This window comes from Carlito syrichta, unplaced genomic scaffold (assembly GCF_000164805.1).
Source record: "Carlito syrichta isolate Samal-C Ts95f unplaced genomic scaffold, Tarsius_syrichta-2.0.1 Scaffold314013, whole genome shotgun sequence".
Classification (NCBI taxonomy): Eukaryota; Metazoa; Chordata; class Mammalia; order Primates; family Tarsiidae; genus Carlito; species Carlito syrichta.
The window spans coordinates 561,867-586,948 of NW_007258109.1; the positions used below are offsets into that span (position 1 = coordinate 561,867).

The following is a 25,082-nucleotide window of genomic DNA, read 5'->3' on the forward strand; positions in this document are numbered from 1 at the left end:
GTTCCCAGCCACCGTAGCCTCGACCTGCTGGGCTCCGGCGATCCCTCTGTCTCAGCCTTCCAAGTAGCCGGAACTACAGGCATGCGCTACCACTCCCGGATAATTTTTTTTGATTTATTGTAGAGACGAGGTCTCACCAAGTTGCCCAGGCGGGTCTCGAACCCGTGGGATCAGACAATTTGCTCGTCTCGGCCTCCCAAAGTGCTGGGATTACAGGCTGAGCCACTGAGCCCAGCCTAGAGGTTTTCTAACTCAAGACTACATAATGGAAAGGAGTTGGTGCAGGATTAGCTGTACAAACAGCTGGGGCAAAAACACATGAAGACAAATGAAAACTTAAAGATACTCATGTTTATTAAATGATTTACATTTGACAAAACACAGGTAGGTGCACAAAGAGCTGTTTGACATCAAATCCCAGATACTGAACAACAGTATTCCCCTGGCTGCCCAGAGGGCACCTGTGTCCACGTCAAGGGGGCTGTGCTCTGCAAGGCGGCTGCTTAGTTGCCACCTCAGGCTGCCGGTGGGTTGTATCTGACATCAGAGAAGTGGTCCAGAAACACTAACGGCCCTGGTTCAGACGTCAAAGGTTTATGTTACTAACCACCATGTACTATGTACTAAAATGGTCAGAAAAGTAACAAGCTTTGATACTGTATACTGTAAAATTACACCTTTGACAGAGAATAGGCCCTTCTGAGCCACCTCCAACTTATTTCTTTTCTTGTCAAATTCTGGTCATTGATGTTAAATCAAGAACAGATAGCACATAACTTGGTAAAACTACAATGGTCATTAGCATCTCCTCAGAGATCCATGCCTCAGGCTATTTACATAAGATTGGGGTCTTCATGATTTATGAGAACTTTAAATTCTGAGCTCAGGAAGATACCTCTCCTACTAGACAATAGGAAAATATATTCAGAAATACCTGAGGTATAATCACTGAAAACCTTCTTGAGGAAGAAACAAAGATTGAGGTTTCCTATACTGGCATGAAAATATATATACAGTTGATAAAGAAAAAACTAAAATATGAACAGTACCAAAATATAACAGATAAACAGGAAGGAACTTGCTACCGGGCTTCAGTTCTTCTTACTATGCTTTGCAGACCACTTTGTTACAAGAGAGATTCTCAGGACATACCAAAAATGATTTTAGGTGGAAACTCCAAAAACAGCAAAACCCAGTTTTAGGACAGGAGTCATTTCTAGAGACAAGCATGCAGCAGTATACAATCAAGTGTTTCTGATAGAACATGGACATGAATCTAATTTTCAGAAACCTATCTGGTTCTCTCTCATTGGATGAGCTTATTTTGGCTGCCAAAATGCCCTGCCCAGCCTCCAAAGTGAACACTTAGTCACTGACTACAAAAAAAGTTTACAAATTATGCTCAATACAGAACACTACAAAATCGAGTTTAATTTGTAGCCATTTACATAATCCACATGAATCTAATAACTTAACTCTGCACTACTCTACGACCCGACATTCTCCTGCTTCCTGATATTTCTTGGAAACTGAATGTCCAGGCAACAGGAAGATTACTTTCTCAGGGAACAAAGAAAAATCCTCAAAAGTTGGCTAAAGTAAGCACCCTGGAGTTGCTTTATGAAATAGATACCCAACCACTATCTTTAAAAAGTGAATTGGAATATTTTGGAAATTTAAACATTGGGGACTCTTCTGTCTATGCCTGCCCCATTCAGGCATGCTTAATTCACTCATGAACCTGCTGGAATCCTTTCTAATGTGTATGTGTGCACTCCATGTGTGTGCTGACCTTTGCATGACTGAGCAAAGGGAGGGAAAGGGAGCGGTCACTCTGGTTTTTAAGAAATTTATTTAGAAAAGTTTTATTACAAGATTCTAAAAAGCACGGAAAACTCACACACTCTTGCACTGCATGCATGATGGCTTGTCTACCCTTTTGAGCACATGGCTCTCCAGGTGGAGGGGACGCCTCACGAGGACCCTCCCAGATCTCAGGACAAGGTGTGTGATGGGAACCACAGGAGCAAGAGTCAAGAATTTTTCTTTAAGTCAGGGCAAAGGAGCAAGACATTCGCAAACTAAGCACCAGAAAGATCAAGTAGTATACTTCATGTTTTCATCAACAAAATAGCAAGACCTCTCCCTCATCTTCTCTCTATGTCTTTGTATAATGGCATTTCTTCCTGAACTGCCCTGCCTGGACAAAGTCATGTCATCCGATGAGCAGCAGACCCTGATCGGCAACACTCGGAAAACAGACCTGCTTCTTCCCAGTTCAGAGCCTTGTGCCGCTGCTGAACATGGAAACCCAATCCCGGACTCTTGTTGTGCCGTTTCACGCAGTTTGTATTAAGAAAAAGAACCTCAGAGAAAACAGAAAAGGCCTTGACTCTCCCATTAAAAAGTTCCTTCTCTAATGCTACAGCTATCAAGAACAAGGCAGATGTGTTTTAATTTTATTTTATATTAGAAAAAAACCACAATCTCAAAGCAAGCACCTGGGTTTTACTTCAGTTAATAATTTAATGTGCCTGAGAATTTTTGTGCAAATACATGTCATCTTTCATTAAAAATATGCATAGCGCACTTTGGAAAAAGTTGGCTTAACTGCAACCAACTTTCCTTTACAAAAAAATGTTTACATATATAAATATACATTCCCTAATTCCTATTGATTGCACTTCTGGTTTAACCCCTTCCAGCCTCCAAGGAAATGTGAAAGACATGCAATTATGTTTTTATTCCTTGACTACTGCACTTATGTAGAAGAAATATTCTAAAAGTAAGTTTCCTTGGCTCCAATTTACCCATATTTTTCTTCTTAAAAGTAAGTCCCTCCCACCTCCTACCCATGTTGGGGTTTTTTTTTTTTTTGAGGTTGTACAAAAATACAAATTTAAAAAAATGAATTTTTATTAGTCATAAATACAAAGGAATCTGAGTGGTGTATGGGCTCCCAGTGGCTCAAAGGCCTGAAGACAGAAAGGAAAATGGAGTCTCCACTTGTGATCTAATGAGAAAGACAAAATTCCTTATTTTGCTAAGGAATTCCTTATTTTGCCATTTGACAGATGCTAATGTAACCAGACATCAACAGGGGAACACAGAAGCCTTCCCACCATTGTCTTGGGGTCAGACGGAGCCTGTCCCACCCACCTCCAGCACAGTCTTCTCCAAGCTAGCCGCAGAGCTGTCCCTTTTCTCTCCCATCTTTCTAACCCTGTTCTCCCTGCATGTGCTTACAGAATCAATGTGCTAGCAAATTCAATAGCTCTGGCATGTTTTAACATTACTGGATTTATTTTCTATTCACTTTTTATTTTCAAGACAAAAAAACTCAGCTGAAGGAGTGTGTTAACTTTCCTCTTTTTCTGCCTGCAAACACTCATGGCCTCTTCATTGACTTTCAGTTTGCTGGACATTGCCCATCAGGGCCTCACCCCAGCTTTGTCTCCATTACCCCTCCCCCTTTCAACATTCACAACCTTTGTGCGACATTCCTTTTCTCTCAAGTCAGACCAGACCACTGGTCTCAGTTTGTACCCGCCCTTCAATGTGTACAAGAGGCCAGCTAACCACTGAGCCTCAGTCCTCCTTCAGGACACCCATCTTGGATGAAGATGTGCAAACTGGGGTACCTAAGCTCCCCATCATGACAGGAAGACTCTGATTTCTCCTCAGTCCACCCAACAAACTGCTACCTGAATTTAAATAAATAGTAGAATCTGGTTTTTGAAGGCCGACTTCTGCCTCCCGGCTTCTTCCATTCTCCTGAGAGCTAGGGGTCTTGACCACTCTGGCTATTCCCAGTCTCTTCAGCCTATCCACCAAGTTCATCTTCAACTGGCCAACATCAGGAGGGTTCCGGGAAGGCCGCAAGCCATACATCTCCTGGAGGAATGTTTCAGCTGGTCGGGAGGCCAAAAAATTTTCAGAGAGATGCACTCGAGGCTCAAAGGGCAAAGGAGAAGGGCAAGGTGAGTGAGATGGGGAATTAGGTGGTGTGGATGGGATGGCTGGTGCGTTTGGGGGAGGCTGAAGCAGGGGGTTCTCTGAAATTGGGCTGTGGTACACTTTGGCAGAGATGCCTCGCTCCTGCAGGAGTTTGGCCAAGCTCATGGTGCTACTGAAGGTTATAGTGGAATCTCGCCGGTTGGTGATGGATTCGCCAATGCTGAGTCTATAGGACATGGCAGGAGAGTTCATGGCCGTGTTTGAGGAACTGCTGCTACTACTTCCACAGGATAATGAAGGAAACCCAGCACTTTAAAAAAAAGTGAAATACAGTGTTTAAGAATAAAAAACAACCCCCAAGCCAGCTTTTAAAGAAATAATAACAGCTATCCTTAGTAAATATAAAGGAACAGGCAACAAACACATCAGTAACTATAGCCTGTGGAGCAGATCTGAAAAATGAAAATTCTGACATAGTTCAATGATTGGCTAGTTATTTGTAATTTGTAACTTAGTCATTAACTTATTAAAACATATTTCTTTTCAAAGGGATATGAAAAAGTTTGCTGTACTCTCAGATAACTTTACTCTTAAATCTTAACTCTAAAATGTACATCTGTAGAAATACAACTAAATTTTATGATAGAAATCAAATAAATTTAAAGGAAAGAAACCTTTAAAATTTTTAATAATATATTCATTCTATAAAGTGAGATATACTGAGACAATAATCAACGGATAAACAATCATTCAACTTTTTAGAAATATAATCTTTCATAATGAAACTTAAAATGGTCTTCTAAGGAAAAAGATATTTCTTTTTAATCTTTCAATTTTATATTACTGAGAAATAATATACTTCTAATTGTTAAATTCCATTTTCTCAAGAAATGTTCATTCTAAACAATAATTGTACAAAGATACCCATGGAATAAATTTTTATCAACCCTGACTTGGAAATGTGTTTCTATAAAATTAAAAATAATCAAAAGCTTTGACAGCTATTAGGATCTTTCTTCTTATTCTATATTAAAAGAGAAAAACTAAATGAGAAATCATATGCTTAAGGAAATGGTGATGAAATGGCAATGGTACTTCTTTGGCCCATTTCCCCTTTGAACAAATATCATCAGTACTTAATAGATAAACTTTCACTTCAACACAAAATACTCAGTATGTCAAAATATCAAGATTTTTAAAGATTATGAACAAAATGCAAGGGAAAGATCAATAAATAAACTCTCTAGACTAGAGGACCATCTTGTACAAAACAAGCAAAATTCACACTTGTTTGACTCCTTGGTTAAACTAGTCCAACTACAGACTTCGATCAGACCAGTCTATATAATATATTCCCAGGCTCTAACCTCCTCATTCCTACATTACTGTAGAACAGCTTGCCCTTCCCCAAGTTGTACTCTTCATATGATGGTATCAAGTGTCCCCTCTAGAACTAGTTTTATAAAACTCATTATCTTGATGACTATGTAAGAACAATATAGAAAAATCACAGATTTGCCTGTTCAATAGACTTTATTGGGATTTTCATTGGATAACATTCAAACACTTCCCTAAACAATTGATTTGCTTCTGTCTTATAGACATCATAATCATTATCTTATTTCCCTCCGTACTGGTTCTAGAAAGCTAAGACTCAAGTACGTGGCTCACCGTAGAAGATGCTATGGTACAATCTGTACAGTTTCATTCCTCTCCCCGTTTTACATCCTTCCTCTTGGATCTTCTGTGCAACATCTTTCCTCACCACTTCTGATTAGCATTATCCCTATAGTTTTCTATGTGTCTCTGAAAGCTGCTTTAGATCCTTTTGGAAACTGTTAGAATAGAAGCAGCATCAATATGGCTTAATAAGGGACTATGTTTGAATATCCATGTTGTTGCCTGTGCAGTAAATACTTTGGCCTTGCCCAGAGAGGTCTGTTCTTTGCCCTCAGCTTCAGGAGGCAATCTATGTCACAACTGATAGGAGCGTCTTTGGTTAAAGCGGGGACTGGTCACACTAGATCTCAGGGTGGGTCTGCCCTCACTCAACGGTCTTAAGGTGAGGATCGGCCATGTCACAAGGACCAACCATGTGAGTTAGGGTGGGGACTCTGAATCACACAATATCAGCTGGCCAGGAGGCTGAGTTCAACCATCTGGGTAACCAATCAATCAATCAATTGTGCCTACAAATGAAGCCTTATTACAAACTCTGAACACAGATGCTTGGGTAAACTTCCCTGGTTGGCAACACGCTGTGTGCTCTATCACACACCGATGCCAGGAGAGTAATAAATCCCAAGGAAAGGGAAGCTTTAGTGTGGAGCCCTCCTAGGTTCTGGCCTATGCATTTCTTCCTTTCGATAATTTTAATAATTTCTGTGTTATAAAGCAGCCACGAATATAATAGTTTTCTGTGAGTTTTGTGAGCCCTTCTAGCAAGTTATAGAACCTGAAAGTGGTTCTGAAAACCCCTTTGAATTTGCAGGTGGTGTCAGAAGTGAGGGTGAGCTTGTGCAGAGGACTGGCCTCACAAACCATGTAGTTTGGCTAACTCTGGGTATATAGTCCCAGTTGGGTCATTGATTAGCTACCTGCCCTTGAACCAGTCAACTCAACTTTCCATGCTCCATTTCTTTATTTTACAAGATACATACTCATTTGCCATGTTTACGTCAAAGAGTTATAATGGTCAAATGAAAAAATATAATGTGAAAATATTCTAAAGACAAATGATCACAGAACATTAATTAAAATTTTGGGAATTAAAATAAAGGTAATTTAAAAAAGAAACTCATGAAAACATAGTCAAAGAAAGAAGTAAAGCCCCAGACTTTCTAGACGCTCTCACCTGGGGGTGACCTGAGTGATGTCAGAGGGATGTAATATCCGGCAGGTGGTGAAGGTGAATGTTGAGTTTGTGAACGACAGACACTTTCCTGGGTTTGAGGTTGCAGCTGAAATAGAGATTTTTAGGGAGCAAACACAAAATTGAAAGACTAGATTAATAATGTAAAAATACTCATCATTATTTATTAGTAATACATCATTTATCAAGTGACTTTTGTACTAAAAATCCCCAAATCTGGAAATGAAATATACATAAAGACTGTACTAGAATCAATGAATTCGTACAGAGCTGAGTCCTTCAATACTTTAAAACTGTAAAGCAAAAGATAGAAAAGCAAAAATGCTTAGAAATGAGAAAAAAAAAAAGCTCTGAAAAAATACTTTAAAAAAAAAATCAAGTCATCTAAACGCTGTCTATTGCAGTGGTTCTCCAAGAGGTCGGCAGACTGCTGGAGTCCACAGGTCAAGATGACTTTCACAGTGCTGCTAAGGTGGGACCCTTTCTTTCTGCCTGGGTGACATGCACGCTGCTGGTGCAAACGTAAAAGTGGGACAAACTGCTGCTCAAGGCCAGGCAATGGTACCAAGTTGGCCAGCAGTCTTCACTATTAAGCACTCATAGGATTTTAAAAAGCTAGATTCACTAAGAATATCCTTGAAGAAGCAGGAACCGTTACCTTTCAAATCTTGGTCCTTAAAGCTTTCTGCTACTCTGTGTGATGAAATGAGAAGTGTGCACTAAGCACTCATGCTGTATCCTGAGACATAATGGTCATCTGGAGGAAAGGCACTTGTGCAACAAAATTGAGACTTTGTCATGCAATATCATTTTTACTTGAAAGAACAACTAACAGACAAACTATAGGTATTAAGACTGGGATATGTGGCACACATTTTCTAGAAAATAAATCAAATGAGCCCATTCCTTCAAGAAAAACAGCTGACAATATTTTTTGCCATTGAGAAAATGTGAGCTTTCAAGTAAAAACTAGAGTTTTGGAAAACTTGTATGCACCACTGAGAGCTGAAAGCTTTCTAATACTTAAGGACTTTTCTGATGAGACAGGTGGTGATATCAATCATTATATAATGAAACATGTCAACATTTGGAAGATCTGAATAACTTGGTGTACAAGTATTTTCTAAATGACCAATGCAAGATGTTATAAACCATGCATAGGTAAAAGATATATTTAAATTGTAGGAAGGACCAATGCATTGTGATATAACAAAGTATGAAAAACTCATTGTTGGGGTTACAGATTCTGCATCGCTACAACTGCTTAAGAAACTACCACTTACCAAGTTTTGGTGTAATAGCAAAGAATATTTACAAATACTAGAAAAGACTTAACATACTCTTTCCAACTATATGTTTGTGTGAGGCTGCATTTTCTTTATGTTCTTCAACCAAAATAATATACTGCAACAGATGGAATGTAAGAGCTGGTAACAAGAACCCAGCTATATCTTGCATTAAACCACAAACTAAAGAGACTTGAACAACTGTGAAACAAAACCATTTTTCTTACTGTGTAAAAAATTGCTATTTTTCATAAAATGTATTACTTGTGTAAATTGTAGTTAGTTTGAATGAGTTAATAAATATTCTTATTATTTATCCGTTTTGACTTCTGACATGGCAAATATCAACAGATATAACCCACATAGACGGGCCCTCTGGAATTCTCAATGATTTTTATTTATTTTTATTTTTTGAGTCAGAGTCTCACTCTGTGGTCCAGGCTGGAGTGCAGTGGCACGCTAACGACTACCGCAGCCTCGACCTGCTGGGCTCCAGCGATCCTTCTGCCTCAGTTTTCCAAGCAGCTGGAGCTACAGGCGCACACTACCACGCCTGGTTTATTTTTTGATTTATTGTAGAGACGAGGTCTCACCAAGTTGTCCAGCCTGGTCTTGAACCCCTGAGCTCAGGCAATCCTCTCACCTTGGCTTCCCAAAGTGCTGGGATTATAGGCTGAGCCACTGCACCCAGCCTCAATGATTTTTAAAGTGTAAAGAGACCCTGAGCCCAAAAGATTTTCAAACCACTGACTGAATTCTATCTCTCTGCCCAATCTATTTATGATTGGGATAAGATAAAGTGGAGAGAATCAGGAAAGCCAGTAGTGCTATAGCTTTTCATTATCTGAAAAGACCACGCACACTCCAGTGAGCAGAGGCAGCCAACTGACTGCAGAGTAAGTCAGAATGCAAAGTGCTTCTGGTTACCAGACCATTGTTACTCAAGCCATCTTCTCACCTGTAACTGGCCCACCTGCTGAAGTAGTTGGTGGCAGGAAGATGCCTGAGACTGGCTTGGATACTGAAGGCTTCTGTGCTTGAAGAGGCTGCTGCACTTGAAAAGTGATCCCCTCCTCTTCATCCTCTTCTAAATCTGAGATGTGATAAATGGCCTCCTTGGGCAACTGGGTAAAGCCTTTAGTAATGACACCTGGTCGTGGATCAAGAATGGTTCCCAAGTTTGGTTGAGCAAGCTGCTGCCAGTGGAACAGAGTTTGTGACCCTGAACGTGAAAGCCAAAGGAAAAACAAAGGTATGTGTTACATTTCTCACAAATCTTAAAATCTGAACTAGAAAGACTATTATTCATACCTCTAACATCCTGTCACCTCAGAGGTGGGCTGTATCAGGTGACAAAAATCAGTACCCCCTGGCCTGGAACTCTGCCTGTAAACTTGGAAGTCAAAAGCCGGGCTTCCAGTGTAAAGACAATGTGAATTTTCAGTAGTTTATTTGTTATTTCCCCACCCTGCTCATGACTCTTTTCCCCAGGCTCCCAGGGAGAGCAGGAAAATGAAGATGATAAAAAGTAGGATACTGCCCCTTGGCTCCAGGTTATGCAACCCTGGTGAGTGATTACCCCAAGCATGCGCACCAGATGCAATGTCTAGTTATGTCACTATAGTCATTTCATTGTAAAAACAGCAACTCCCACAAATACCTGCACTGATGGTTAATGAATACAACCTCTTTGAGTCTGAGGGGTATTTACAGGTCACCAACTCAAAACCTTATTTAATGCAGAACTCTTTTACAATAATGTCAGAGGAGCATTCAGTGATTGTCAATATTCCATAAAACAAAGAAATTTATTTTGAATTCAACTTCTATCTTAAGAGAGAACAGAAACTGAACTGAAAAAAGAAAAACACAGGCACACACACCTCAAAGTCAGTTATACTTTGGGTAAAGAACACTTTTGAAGAGGAAAGTAGAGTAGTATTACTCCTAGATCATTTTTATGTCTCATTTTCCATTTATCTGATCATAAAAACTGCTCTCCATGCTATTCCTAAGCAGAGTCGAAAAGACTACTCTTCCTCTCCCTACATTTAGATTTAAAAATATCTGAAGAGAACTGATGGCTGATGACTTAGAGAATGCAGACCTCTTCATTCCTTAATTTTCCACAAAGTATTATGATGTACTGTAACCCAAACAGCGAGATTAGGGATAAGAAAGATCCATTTGCATACAGAGATCTTATAATTACAACACAAATCTCAATTTCAGAGAAAGGAACTTCCGATAAGCCACAGAGCTTGGAAAGGGCCCTTGCTGATTTATTACCTTCAAGGGGCTTGACAATTTGTAATTTTTCTGGCATAAAACCTCGAAGGCAACTTGTGCTGCTGAGGTCAGTGATCTCCGACTGGCTGGTGCAGAGGGAGGCGAGGCTCTCTGTGGGGGTGATGCAGCCACTGGTTCTTTCCTTCTGGTCAGCCAGAACCTGCATCTTCCGCGCCCACTCTTCAGCAAAGAACTGCTTCTCGCTTAAGTAGTTCTGTCGGCGCAGGCTGAGGCGATGCAGGGCTGCAGCCAGGTCACTGTCTCTGGAGGGCCCTGGGTGGCCCATGATCTGGGAGTTTCTACAGGAAAACCACATTCACAGATTAGATCTTAAGGTTCATGAGTGTAATCCCGATCTCTCCTTTCCATAATAGTGAACGTTCAAGAGACTGACCTTAAAAACATTGTATTTTAAACAATAATGGCAAACCCAAATCACCATTTCTTTTTTTTTGAGTCAGAGTCTCACTCTGTTGCCCAGGCTGGAGTACAGTGGCATGGTCACCGCCACCACAACCTCGACCTGCTAGGCTCAGTCGATTATTCCACCTCAGCCTTCCAAGAAGCTGGAACTACAGGTGCATGCCACCATGCCTGGCTCGTTTTTTGATCTGTTGTAGAGACGAGTTCTCGCCAAGTTTCCCAGGCTAGTCTTGAACCTCTGGGCTCAGGCAATCCTGCCTCTGCCTCCCAACGTGCTGGGATTACATGCGTGAATCACTGCGCCCGGCCCCAAATCACTACTTCTACAGATCATTTCAAATGATTTCAGAGAGACAAAAAATATTTTATTGCAATATTGTGTTTACTAACTTTTCTATATCATTTAATTGATGAAACTACAGATACAACCATCTGTGCATTCAGATTAGTCACAAAAGTAAATATTATCATTCACTGTATCTATATCAATGATTTTACGAGGTACCATTATTTTATGTACTATGATGAAAGGAAAAAATGCTACCTATTAAACTGTGACATGCCATCAGTTGCAAAAATAAAACAATTCAATTTACTTTGGGCTACAGACTTCCCAATGAATATGTACTGCAGAAATTTTAAAAGAAAACAACAAGATTTGTATAATACTGCATTTGCATAGTTCTCTGATGCCCGCTTTCTCACTTCCACATTTTTGAAACAGGAAAGTATCCTATAATTAAAAGCAAAAGGAAGAGTAGCAAGCTGAGCTGCAATTGCTTCTGGCTACTGTCCTATGAGAACAGTGCAACAGTGAGGCAGGAGAGACAAACATGGATACTGTGGGTGCAAAGCTCCGACCATGACAGGTGAGGCATATGGGAATGATGCTACATTGGGAAGGATTTCCCTCAAGCGCCAAGCATATGTCTCTTGAAGGTTTTCAGTGGACTTTTCATTAAAGCGACTTAATTTTCACTTATATGTAGTTTAATGTACTGAATTAATGAAAACAAGGAAAAAAATCTAAATTTAAACAAATAGAAAATTAAGAGCAACTTCGTTTTCCTCAATGTGTATTTAAACTTATCGTTTATACACAGAAAGCACCAAAGTGGTTGAGATTATGAGCATGGTTATGAGAAAGTGTCATCTGATGCATTTATGCCAGTGAGCAAAGATATTTTAAACAAATTTGACTTTGAACATGAAAATTTAGACTCAAACTGTGCAACACTGAAAAATAAAGTAGTACAAAATTTTAGAGTTAAACACAAGCTCCATTTTTAATACTTAATTAAATGTAGCATTTCACCCTAAAAACTTAAATCAATGATTTATCTTACAAATACTGATATAGTGCATCGTAAGTGAATGAAAACTGACAGTGCCAGAACCTTTTTGGGACAGTGCAGAGTTATGTTGGATCTGAGATGTGAATCTGGTATGTCAACACCCCAAGGAAATGCAGAATCACTGCCATGACCTACGTTTCTTACCCTGTAGCCTCCTCCAAGTTGCTCCTCTGGCTCAGGAGCTTTTCATCGTCTTCTGTTTGCTGTAAGCCAGACTCAAAAGGTTTTGCTGTCATGATGACACTTGAACGGTTGGAGCCAGGGATGGGGAGCAGGGCGGGGAATGAGACAGAGCGGCCCCGTGTGTCATTGGCAACCTTGACGGTATCAAATACCCGTTTTTGTTGGGCTCTGTAGAAAATGGAAGTGCTCGTTACTATGACTGCCAGTCACCAGAGTGTTTAGAAAAGAGACATAGATTTGCAGTTCATTAAAAATAAAGCTGCCCTGAGGAGCTGCTACACTTCAGGAGAAGTCATTGGGAAATAAACTTTAGAACAAGAGAACTTTCTCACAAATGAGGACATTGTGAGGAGAAAACTGACTTGTAAGCAAATACTATGGAATCTTAGAATATTTATCACTTTGGATTATGGCTTTTTTAAAAGTTCCATTCCAATGGCTGAGTAACCACATGTGATATGTACTTACTTTTGCTTAAAGAGAGAAGATTCTTCATCCAAGTTAAACTTTTTACGCATGGTCCCCTCAATCTCAGCTGCCAAAGATTCCTAAGAAAAAGAGTGTAAGATTCCTAAAGTGATTATTGCCCTTAATTAATTGATAGCTTCTACAATCCTATACTTTTGGTGTCAAAATAAAACACAAGAAAAAGTCACAGGCTAAAATTCAGGAGAAAAAGAGACATTCTGAAAACATAACCTTTAAACAAGAACCCATTTACCTTTTTAAGATTTTTTTTAGCCGGGCTCAGTGGCTCAGCCTGTAATCCCGTGCTTTGGGAGGCTGAGGTGAGTGGATTGCCTGAGCCCATGGGTTCGAGACCCGCCTGGGCAACTTGGCAAGACTTCATCTCTATAATAAATTAAAAAATTAGCCGGGCGTGGTAGCGCGCGTCTGTAGTTCCAGCTACTTGGAAGGCTGAGGCAGAAGGATCGCCGGAGCCCAGCAGGTAGAGGCTGAGGTGGCCGGAAGCAGCCACTGCACTCCAGTCTGGGTGACAGAGTGAGACTCCAACTCAAAAAAAAAAACGATTTTTTTTTTAACAAGAAATCAGTAAAAAAAACCAGTATGATAGATTAAAAAAATTATATATGTATTCAGAAAAACAAAACGTTCTGAAAGGCCATAAACCAAGTATTAACAGTGATTCTGTGGAGAATGGGATTTAATGGTACTTAAAAATTTATTTTTGCTTTTCTGTAAGTTCTAGCTTTTCTATAACAAACATGTACGACTTTTATAATAGTAAAAAAAAAAATCACTAAAAAAATTAAGCAAGTTTCCTTTTTCTTTGGTCAGAGATGAGAATTCAACTAGCATAGGAGCCATGCTGTGGGGCTGGGCTGAAGATGACTGGAAATGAATGCACGACTCTTAATGTATGCAGATAGATGAACAGAAGCATGGATGAAATGAGAGAGACACACGCTTTATGTGGGTATACATATGAAAAATACGTATTTTTGAGTTCTGTCTGATGAGAGAGACTGGAAGCCATGATACTCCAGGATGGTGATCAGCAGGCACACCCAGCACATAGATCTTAGATGCTAAATACCATTCCTCAATAAAAGGAACCAAAGCTCTTTGGAGAAATGATTGATTCCAGGGCTGGGACAAAAAGTACAAGATGAGCTTAAAGAAAATCCCACTAGCCATTTGGGAGACAATTGGAATATCAAAATAAACAACAACAATAATAATGGTTTATAACCCACTAAATATAATAGGAATCCATGAGTCCATACTGACATACCTACATAAACAAATGAATAAATCAATGGGACAGAAAAGCTCTAACTTATAGGAGAATGCCAATTAATAAATGTTGAAAAATTGTGGAATTAGGAGATCACTATTTGGTAACCACAGTAATAACTGAGTCAGATAAGAACCACCAATTGGTCTAAATTAGTGGGTACAAGATTGATGAGGAACAGGATATTTAGCCTAAAAGTATCTCCCCACAAAATATTAACCTTGATCACGTGGTTAAAATAGTATCTGCTGATTTTCATCACTAGCAAGTGGATCAGCAGTATGAATTTAATTAACTATGAGTTATCGTTAAGTGACTTTAATGTGAAAAATATTGGCAGACAACCAGCTAAATCAAGATATAAAAGTTCCTTAACATCACCGATAGGTTCAAAAGACACTATCTACCTTCTGATATGATGCCCTAGAATAACATGGAATTACTTCTGCCAAGACTGCATTAGCCGAATCTAATCGTGAGGACACATCAGATAAACCTAAACTGAGGGCATTCTACAAAGGTTATGAGAGAGACATAAAGACAGAACTGTCCCAGATGCGAACAACTAAATGCAAGGTAGTCTTTAAAGGACATTATTGGGACAGCTGGCAAAATCTGGATGGGCTCTGAGGATTAGAGGACAGTACTGTATCAGTATCAACTTCTGGATGTTGATGGCTGTAGTGTGGTTATGTAGGAGAGTGCCCTTAAAAGCGTCCTTGTTTTTAGTAAATACACACTTAAGCCTAGTGGTAACAGGGTATATCTACAATTTACTGTTAAATGGCCCATAAAAAAAAAAATTAGAGAATGATATGGTAAAAGCAGTAATATGTTAAAAATGGAAGAATCTAGGCAAATAATATGAGAGTTCTTTACACTACTCCTGAAACTTTATTCTCAATTTAAAATTATTTCAAAATTAAAAATTAAAAAACAAAGTCCTGCCCTCATATTCTTAAGAAAGTCTATTACAATTTATAGTTTCAGTCTTTTAAAAAATTTCACAGGATTGCAGATAAATGTTTAAGATTCAGATTGTTAAAATAATGCTTTGAGTCAACATTACAAATTCTGGCATAAACTCAGCAGTTTTTTATCAATTTCTTTAACCAAAAAATACTGTTTATTAATGAACTTAGCAAATATGATTCCAGTTCTCATAGAGTTTACATTCTAACTGGAGTTAAACATACCAAGAAACTCAAGATTTATTCAGAGAGGTTTAAGATGTTCAGAGCATCATTTTGTGGCAGGTGGCGAGCCCAGGGTAAGACAACCCAAATTTAAGTAGTTCTGTGGTACACAATCCTAAACCTAATTTCCTCAGGATTCATCTCACATATTACAACAAATCTGGAGGGTTATCTGTTAGAACACCTAAGAGTATTAAGGAAGGATATACAAATTAAGGCCTAAATGATTTAATTCCAGAAATAAGGACAAACCTTGTTCCCTCTTTAAGATGTTTTATATCACCATAAACCTTATCAGTTTTAGGACAATCTAATCAGAAACACACTTCTTTACATACACCGTATTGTCCCAGTCCTTACCCCAGGAAAAGCTCCATATGACTGCGGGAAGTAGAGATGGGCAGCAGGGCCAGCTCTGCTACGCAGTTCCTTTATTTCTTCCTGGGATTCATGCAACATTCCCAGACACTCCATATTCCTGTCTTGTAACTCATGCAGCTAAAAGAAAGGATGGCAGGTGCTTTACTATCTCAAAACAGCATTAGGGGAAAAAACCAAACCCTCTTGGGATAAGTATTAATTTTATCCAGAGGGTTAGCTAACTTTCCGAATACCATACCAACACAAAACTCTGAAACAAACTAAACAAGGAGAGTATATATATTTCAAGCTGCCAGAATGAGGGGTGTCTTGGCCAAAATTACACATAAATGTGACTTCCTAAAAATCTGAAATGTAGACGAGCCTACCAGAATTGTCAATTCAATAGTTAATGCTTCATATCCTAAAAAATGTATAGATGATGTAACATAGCTACAGTCAAGGTATGTCTAGCATATTAATCTTATTAAAAAACATTACTCTGAAGTCTATTAGAGACAAGATCAAGAGTTTACAAACTATCATATGATGTCAGGGTGCTCAATCATCCTAAACAGTAGTTTATCCCCCTTATTTCAGAGCCTTCTTTATAGCTAGAGACACAGGTCTGATAAAAGAGAACGCAATTCTCAGAGTACATTATAACTGCAAAATTTCTTTATTTGCAATATGTGCACCAGTTTATCAAAATCATCGGGGCTGAAAAGTCTTATTAAACATGCAGATTCCAGGTCCTCATTCTAGACCACCTGAATTTGAAACTTGGGATGGTGCCAGAAATCCCATTTAAAACTTGTTCTCGACCCGCCTGGGCAACTTGGCGAGATCTCATCTCTATAATAAATCAAAAAATTAACTGGGCATGGTAGCACGCGCCTGTAATTCCAGCTACTTGGAAGGCTGCGGCAGAAGGTTCACTGGAGCCCAGCAGGTTGAGGCTGCGGTGGTCAGGAGCCGCCACTGCACTCCAGTCTGGGAGACACAGTGAGACTCCAACTCAAAAACAAAAAACAAAAAACTTGCTCTCCTGGGTGACTCTTTTGCATGATAAAGAATCACAAAATTGTAGCTAATATATACAATTTTATATAGATAGAGGGCTCAGTGGCTCAGCCTGTAATCCCAACACTTTGAGAGGCCAAGGCGAGTGGATTGCTTGAGCCTGTGGGTTTGAGACCAGCCAGGCAACTTGGCGAGACCTAGTCTCTACAGTAAATCAAAAATTAGCCAGTCGTGGTAGCACACGCCTATAGTTCCAGTTCCTTGGAAGGCTGAGGCGGAAGGATCGCCGGAGTCCAGCAGGTGGATGCTGGGTTGGCTGTGAGCATGCCACTGAACTCCAGCCTGGGTAACGGAGTGAGACTACAACTAAAAAAAAAGTAAGATTTTTACTACCTTTCCTGACATCCCTGCAAAAGCACTTACTATTATATTAGAAATTATCTTATTTTAAAAACTATTGAGCTAGTTAAGGCTGACTGGTAAAAGGGTCACACATTCCTAAAGAATCTTATCTATAAAAGTCAAGTTTTTCTCTATTAATCAAGAAGGAAGTTGCCATGTTACCAGTTTTAGGACAGGATTTTTACAATGCTTTAGTTAGATTTCATAATTTCATCTAAATCTTTTGTAGTTGTTGCTGTTTTTTTTTGTGTGTGTGTGTGTCAGAGTCTTACTCTATCGCCCAGGCTGGAGTACAGTGGCACATCATGGCCACCCCAGCATCGACCTGCTGAGCTCCAGTGATCCTCCCACCTCAGCCTTCCAAGTAGGCAGAAGTACAGGCTTGTGCTACCATACCCAGATAATTTTTGATTTATTGTAGAGACGAGGTCTTGTCAAGTTGCCCAGGCTGGTTTTGAACCCGCAGGCTGAGGCAATCCACTCACCTTGGCCTCCCAAAGTGCTGGTATTACAGGCTGAGCCACCCGAGCCTGGCCTGTTGCTTTTTAAATTTGATCAATCTCCTTTAGAAATTGTTCAGTCCTTTCCCTCCTGAATTATACAAGATAAAGAAAGATTTTATTACCTCCATTGTCAGTTGTCGTTGAGCATCTTTGGAAGCTTGCAGGTGAAGTCGTAGTTCTTCCTTCTCAATCACATGCTAACAACATATTAAAAGAGACATGTGAAGCCTCTTCATATAAAATATAGCTACTTTCTCTTTTTTAAAGATCTCTTAAGAGATTCCCTCTGGAAATAGTCTTAAGGCCTATTAAAAGCTTAATAAGAGCAACAAACCCATCAAAGTCTTCAGAGGACAATGAGCGTTAAGTCAAGAATCCACACCACAACTTTCTAAGGAAAATCTATGCCCATTTTACAAAGAGAAATAGTGACCTGAAAGTAGTTTTCCAAGATATATTATATGATGTAAACGAGATTAAAACAACAACCAGGCTAAGGCTTTTAAAAGGGCAGGGCCATGTAAATATTGCTGAATGTATTATCTAGCATTAAACTTAGCAGGGTGTGAGGGCCTACATTAGTGCTCAACAAACATCTGCTGAGTGAATGAATGAACCTACTTCCTTAAGTTTGTGCTGAAGTTCTACAATCTGAGACAAGAGAGAGGAGATCTCTTCTTGGTACCGAATCAGTTCATCACTCTTCCCTGACAATTCTTCAGTCATTCTGGACATCTGAGCATTTGTTTCACCTTGGAAGCAAAATAAAAACATAAAAATTAACATAAATGTAATACAGGGGCTGGCTAACAATGGCCTGTGAACCAAATCTTGTTTTATAATAAGCACTGGACTATCATGAATAAATTTTTCCTTCATAAAAAAATAAACCCAGCAAAACCAATAGAGAAAAATAAAGACTCTTCTGAAATAGGATTATGCTGGGAATTAAGCAGGAGGCAATGGAGCTAAAGACAGATGACTTACAAAGGCAAGCAGGCTAAAAGTTTTGCTCCTTTTTTTTCTTTGTAAAGGTCAAGAGGATGAAAGGAGAGCTAGATGAATTTTATATTTTTGCAAATGCTAAGAAGAGATCTCATTTATTTATCTGAGAACTCTTCAGAGACAGAAATAAAATTCCACAAGCAATGAAAATTAACCTTAACAAACCTAACAAAGGAACATTTCGAGAACAGACAGTCACAGACTATAATACAATGTGATAAAGTCATGGAGATGCTTCTGCAGGAGGGAGAGTTTTCTCCAGAGTAATTCTCACAACCTAGCACTCTTGCATGCATGTGAAACAGAACCTTCAGAATTCCACTGGGAATTTATTCTTTCTTTATTTCTTAGGAAAATGTCGATATCTAAACACAAACAGAGAAACTATTCCTCAGTGTCACATAAAACTATTTTCAAATGGGCAGAAAGTCTACCATTTCAAAGGATGGCAGTATGGAGTTAGGAGACCTGGATCTGAGCTCTTGGGCAAGTCATTTCTCCTGTTTTTTAAAGTATTAGATTGGTGCAAATGTAATTGCAGTTTTTGTGAGTTGAAATTTGCCGTTTGATATTGAAAGACATTCTTAATAAATGTGTTTATGGTATACATCATTTTAAAGCGTATTTCTCACAACTATTTTTGCAAATGACTTATTACTTGCTGTTTATTTTACATTTATTTTAGACTATGGACAGAATGTTAGACAAAAAGCAAATTTGAGCAATTTTCTTATTTGAGTTCAAAAGGAGTCGTAAAGCAGTGGAGACAACTTCCAACAACAACATATCTGGCCCAGGAACTACTAATGAATGTACAATGCAGTGGTGGTTCAAGAAGTTTGCAAGGGAGAAGAGAACCTTGACGATGAGTAGTGCAGTGATCAGCCATCAGAGGTTGACAATGACCAGCTGAGACCAATTATTGAAGCTGATCCTCTTACAACTACATGAGAAGTTGCCGAAGAACTCAGCGTTGACCATTCTACAGTTGTTCAGAATTTGAAGCAAATTGGAAAGGTGAAAAAGTTCGATAAGGGGGTGTGCAGAAAATAAAAAAAATTGTTGTTTTGAAGTGTCATCTTCTCTTATTCTATGCAACAACAACAAACCATTTCTCAATCAGATTGTGACATGCGATTAAAGTGGATTTTATATGACAACTAGTGAAGACCAGGTCAGTGGCTGGACTGAGATGAGCTCCAAAGCACTTCCCAAAGCCAAACTTGAACCAAAAAAAGGTCATGGTCATGGTCATGGTTTGGTGGTCTGTTGCTGGTCTGATCCACTACAGATTTCTGAATTCCAGCGAAACCATTACATATGAGAAGTACGCCTGGCAAATTGATGAGATGCACCGAAAACTGCAATGCCGGCAGCCAGCATTGGCCCAATTCTTCTCCATGACAATGTCTGACCGCAAGATGCACAACCAACGCATCACAGATTGAACAAATTGGGCTACAAAGTTTTGCCTCCTCTGCCATATTCACCTGACTTCTCGCCAAGTGACTGCCACTTTTTCAAGCATCTTGACAACTTTTTGCAGAGAAAATGCTTCCACAACCAGCAGGATACAGAAAATGCTTTCCAAGAGTTTGTTGAATCCCGAAGCACAGATTTTTATGCTACAGAAATAAACTTATTTCTCGTTGGCAAAAACGTGTTGATTGTAATGGTTCCTATTTTGATGAATAAAGATGTGTCTGAGTCTAGTTATAACGATTTAGAAGTCACAGTCCATTGCCGCAATTACTTTTGCACCAACCTAATACACAAGGTAGGTAACAGTATTACCGGTAGAGGAGAAAATTCAATTTACATTCCTTCAAGTTCTGTAATATTCTGGAATTCTAAGGTATCACCATTTTGAAGGTCACAGCCCAAATGAACTGATGTGATATTATAAAAGCATCTCTTTCAACATAAAAGAGGAACAGTAGTTCCTCTTACGTGGAAGGATAGACAGGTTCCAGGACTCCCAGTGGCTGAAATCACAGAGAGTACTGAACCCTCTATTGTATATACTATATTTTTTTCCTGTATATGTGTATATGTATATCTATGATAAAATATTATTTATAAATTAGGCATAGTATGAGATTAATCACTAGTAATAAAGTAAAAAATTCTATCAATATGGCTAGGCACGGTGAGTAGTTCACGCCTGTAATCCCAGCACTTTGAGAGGCTGACGTGAGAGGATTGCTTGAGTCCAGGAGTTTGAGACCAGCCTATGCAGAGAAACTTTATCTCTACAAAAAAAAAAAAAAAATCAAAAAATTAGCTGGGCATGGTAGCACACACCTTGTAGTCTCAGCTACTTAGGAGGCTGAGACAGGAGTCTGAGGCTGCAGTGAGCTGTGATCATGCCACTGCACTCTAGCTGGGTGTCAGTGTGAGACCCCCAACTCAATAAATAAATAAATAAATAAAAGATAACTATATGCCAGCATCACTATCCTTGCACTTTGGGGCCATTACTAAGTGAAATGAAGGTTTCTTGAACATGAGCACAGTGATACTGTGACAGCTAATCTGACAACCCAGAGAGCTACTAAGTGACTAAACAGATGGGGATTGTAGACAGTGTGGATATGCTGAACAAAGGGATGATTCAAGCCCTGGCCAGGACAGAGTAGGCTGGCATGATGTTTCATCAAGCTGCTTAGAACAGCTCAATTTAAAACTTATGAATTGTTTATTTCTGGAATTTTCTACTTAAAACTTTCAGGATGTAGTTAACCATGGGTAACTGAAACCATGGAAAGCAAAACCTTGGGCAAGGGGTAACTACTGAATGTACAGAGAAATTAAATATCTTCCCCTTGTGAGGTCAATCTTTTTCTAGTTGATTTATTTTAAAACATTATTTTAGTTAACACTACCTCAAACCAAAATATATTCCTTTTAAGAAACATAATTGGCACTTAATTAATACTCACTGAATGTTAGGCTTTATGCCATCACTTAAGCCCTGGCTTTGCCACTTACCAGTTTTCTGACTTTGGAAAATCATATCCTCTACAGGACTAGCTCTTCATTAACAAAAGGAGAGCTTTGGTTTCTTTCACTCTAACATGCTATAACTTATTTATAGAAATATAGGTCTTTGATGATGGTGATTTGAAGCAAATATATTTCTTAAAAATACAAAGGCATCTTATTTAGGGCTGTGAGCTCAATGTGGTATTCTAAGATTTTTAGCAACCATTTAAAATTGATTATTGAGATGCTTCGACTGAAACTACTGATTGATCTATTCTCCGAGGTGGAAATATCGTACCAAAGCATTGTTAATACTCACGAAGCTCTTTAACACAGTCACTGACAAGCTGTTGTTCCTTCTCTTCATATGTAACAGTTTCTGTCTTTATGTGACAAGCCTTCAAGAAAAAATCAGTATGAGACAATACATTCTGATGATTTTATAGTAATAACTACAAAATCTATAACTCATTTGAAGATTAAGGTTCATTACTTACAAAGGAAAAAACTCAACAACCTGTCAAACTTTATCAACCTGTCAAGCTTTATCAACCCAAAGTAAGGGTATGGAAAAGGACATAGCAAGCATCTCCCAGCCCTCAGAACCTCTGTACATGTCTACTCACCCCTCTGTAACATACATTTCTGCCTGATTGATCCCTGGTCTCAGCTAAAATGTCTGCCTGATTGATCCCTGGTCTCAGCTAAAATGGCACTTGCTTAAGTAGGACTTCCTGGATCCCCCACTATACAAGCTCACAGAACCTTGTAACTTTGACACAGCTCTTATCAGAATTGTTACTTAGTTACTTGTGTAAAATCCACAGGATGTATACTCTATGTTGTGACTTTATCTGTCAATCGGCTATGATCCACTTTTAAGTAACACCTAAGTAACAATGGAAGGCAAATATGGTTCCTTGTCTGCCACCCCCTAACTGGAACGCCAAGAGCAAATCCTTAGTTATGTCATATTTTTCCTCAATACTACCTGGACCTGAACTTTATGCCTTTAAAGTAAAGGAAAATGGGAATTAGGCTGTATGTACCTTAGATCGAAGAGCCATATTCTCTTCTTCCAGTTCCCTGAGCTTTTCTTGCAGCATGTCCAACTGCAGTAAACCTTGAGACAAGCTAAAGGACTCATTGAACCGAAGAGGTGTAGAACAGCTGGAATCAGTTTCACTTTCTTCAGAAGCAATGGAGACAATCCGAAGTAACTCATCTTTCTTGGACAGTTCATGCTGCAGCTGATTAACCTGCACATATTTACATGACAGTGTAATCTTATAAAATTATAACATTAACCTGCTTGATTCACATCTTTTTTTAAATTTTGTATTAGTCACATGCAATATAGCTTCTAAGCCATGGAACAATTTTTTTCATCATAAAACAAATCTCAAAATCAGGTTTTATTGATGAAAGTAACAAGTACTAAAAAAAGAATAACATATCCCAGATACTTCCCATGCTATAATTTTAGAGCATTAACTCAACAAATATAGCTTTTTTCTGTAGTAGGTGAGAAGAAAAGCCAATTTCCATATTCTATATATGAAACATAGAAGAAAAAATTTCACCTAAGACAAGGATACATTCACAGTTGAAAACAAAACAAAACTAGCCGGGCTCGGTGGCTCAGCCTGTAATCCTGTGCCTTGGGAGGCTGAGGTGAGTGAATTGCCTGAGCCCGCGGATTTGAGATCCGCCTGGGCAACTTGGCAAGACCTCATCTCTACAATAAATCAAAAAATTAGCTGGGCATGATAGCACGCGCCTGTAATTCCAGCTAATTGGAAGGCTGAGGTGGAAGGTTCGCCAGAGCCCAGCAGGTCGAGGCTGCGGTGGCCCGGAGCAGCCAATGCACTCCAGTCTGGGCAACAGAGTGAGACTCCAACTTAAAAAAAAAAAAAAAAAAAGAAAAGAAAACAAAACAAAACTGAAGAACCTTCAAAGTATCAGAATAGATTCCCTATTTCAAATTCTTATCCCAAGGGCTTGTCTTTTTAAGAGGTATATCATTGTGCATGTCTTCCTAGGAGTACTGATTTTAGTTCTAGGGAACACACAGTTTCAACCTAAAGCTCAAATGTTATATCTATAATGCATTTATAAACTATAAATGAAATCAGATAAAAAGAACAAGTTACAGAAAATATGAAATTTTATTAAAGTTAATAATAAATCAGTACTGATTACAAATGTTTACTGCTATGGAATACATACATTTTCAAGTTTCTTTTTCCTTTTTTGGTTTTTGAATAAAGATACTTACACATTTGGGTACTTATTTTTAAGAAAATAAATTTAAGATAAGATTCCACAAAAAAGGGGTGAGGATAGTCTTAGAACCTAAGAAGGGTGCCTCAGGTACCAGATACTAAATTTTAAACTGACCAAGGTAGTCACGTGAGTCTTCCTCTGTACAATTAGTTCTCTACTGATTTGTTCAATGATTGCCAACAAAGTCAACAGGTACTAGTGTCATTTACCTATTGCCATAATTTCAGGGACACCCAGGAAAAGAAATGCCTCCATTGCACAAGACCTAATTATTTCATGCTGCAAATACTTGATCAAAGGCTTACTTGATCAAAGGCCTGTCCTAACTGTTCCTCCAAGGATTCATTCTGCTCAGATAAGACATGGTTCCGCTTTAAGAGAGCTTGTCCAATTCGAGCAGCAAGTTCCAGATCACGATCCCTCTGTTAAAATACCAAATACACCAAATGTTTTCTTCTAGTACAAACAAAATTAAATAGCAGCTTAGAAATTCTGTAGTCAATTTTGCTAAACTCAAAAGCAATGTCCTAGAAAGCAGCTAGAATTCATTTTAATGCTCAGATACCTGGCACACAGGGAGTATTCAATAAATGTTGGTCAAATGGATGACCAATGGTTCTAATTGCAAGAGGACATCTTTTTGATTATCAAGTGAGATTTATTGATCATCCTAGTAAACAAGGGTCCTGCAATCCAACCTTTAAACTTACAGTTTTGGAGAATTAGAAATTCACATAGTTTTTAAATATCATGATGGAGCCTAAACAAGAAAAGTCCAACAAATATCTGTCGGATGAATTTGTGTATTGAGCATGGTAATGATATAAAGTTGGCATGAGATATGGAGGTCAGGTAGGTATGCTGCAAGCAGCTGCACCAAGGGCAAAGCATGTTCAGAGCCAGAGACTTAGCGGGAAGTGCAGCCAAGAGCCATGTTGCCAACTGAATGACTTTTTGTCAGCTGGTGCAAGAATGATGATATAAAATGAAACAGGGGATTAAAGACTGGGAATTGTGTGAGTATAGGCTTCTGCCTAGAGTACAGAGAAGAAAGGAGTCTGAGGAAGTCAATGGCAAAGATGCAAGGAGGCCTGCAGAAAAGTCAAGCAACGGGCTTCTCCCCGGGAGTCGCTCTTTCTGGGCATACGGCAATATTTAGCAAGGGCACAGGAATCCCGTCCATGTGGTGGTGAAGGCT

General features: G+C 39.0%; 1 protein-coding gene across 3 annotated transcripts in view; it reads right to left on the reverse strand.

Moving 5' to 3' along the window:
* Positions 1 to 333: 333 nt before the first annotated feature.
* The window catches only part of TRAK2 (trafficking kinesin protein 2), a 62,279-nt gene continuing 37,530 nt past the window's right edge, over positions 334 to 25,082 (reverse strand). For all 3 annotated transcript variants that reach the window (XM_008070789.1, XM_021718921.1, XM_008070788.1), the window contains exons 5-16: positions 24,190 to 24,306; positions 22,648 to 22,857; positions 21,918 to 21,996; positions 18,230 to 18,360; positions 17,731 to 17,805; positions 15,681 to 15,818; positions 12,834 to 12,913; positions 12,327 to 12,533; positions 10,405 to 10,703; positions 9,074 to 9,337; positions 6,812 to 6,917; positions 334 to 4,267 (exon numbers count right to left, since the gene is read on the reverse strand). In XM_008070789.1, coding sequence (XP_008068980.1) covers positions 3,589 to 4,267; positions 6,812 to 6,917; positions 9,074 to 9,337; positions 10,405 to 10,703; positions 12,327 to 12,533; positions 12,834 to 12,913; positions 15,681 to 15,818; positions 17,731 to 17,805; positions 18,230 to 18,360; positions 21,918 to 21,996; positions 22,648 to 22,857; positions 24,190 to 24,306 — 2,385 coding nt within the window. In that variant the 3' untranslated portion in view covers positions 334 to 3,588. The remainder of the gene's footprint in view (positions 4,268 to 6,811; positions 6,918 to 9,073; positions 9,338 to 10,404; positions 10,704 to 12,326; positions 12,534 to 12,833; positions 12,914 to 15,680; positions 15,819 to 17,730; positions 17,806 to 18,229; positions 18,361 to 21,917; positions 21,997 to 22,647; positions 22,858 to 24,189; positions 24,307 to 25,082) is intronic.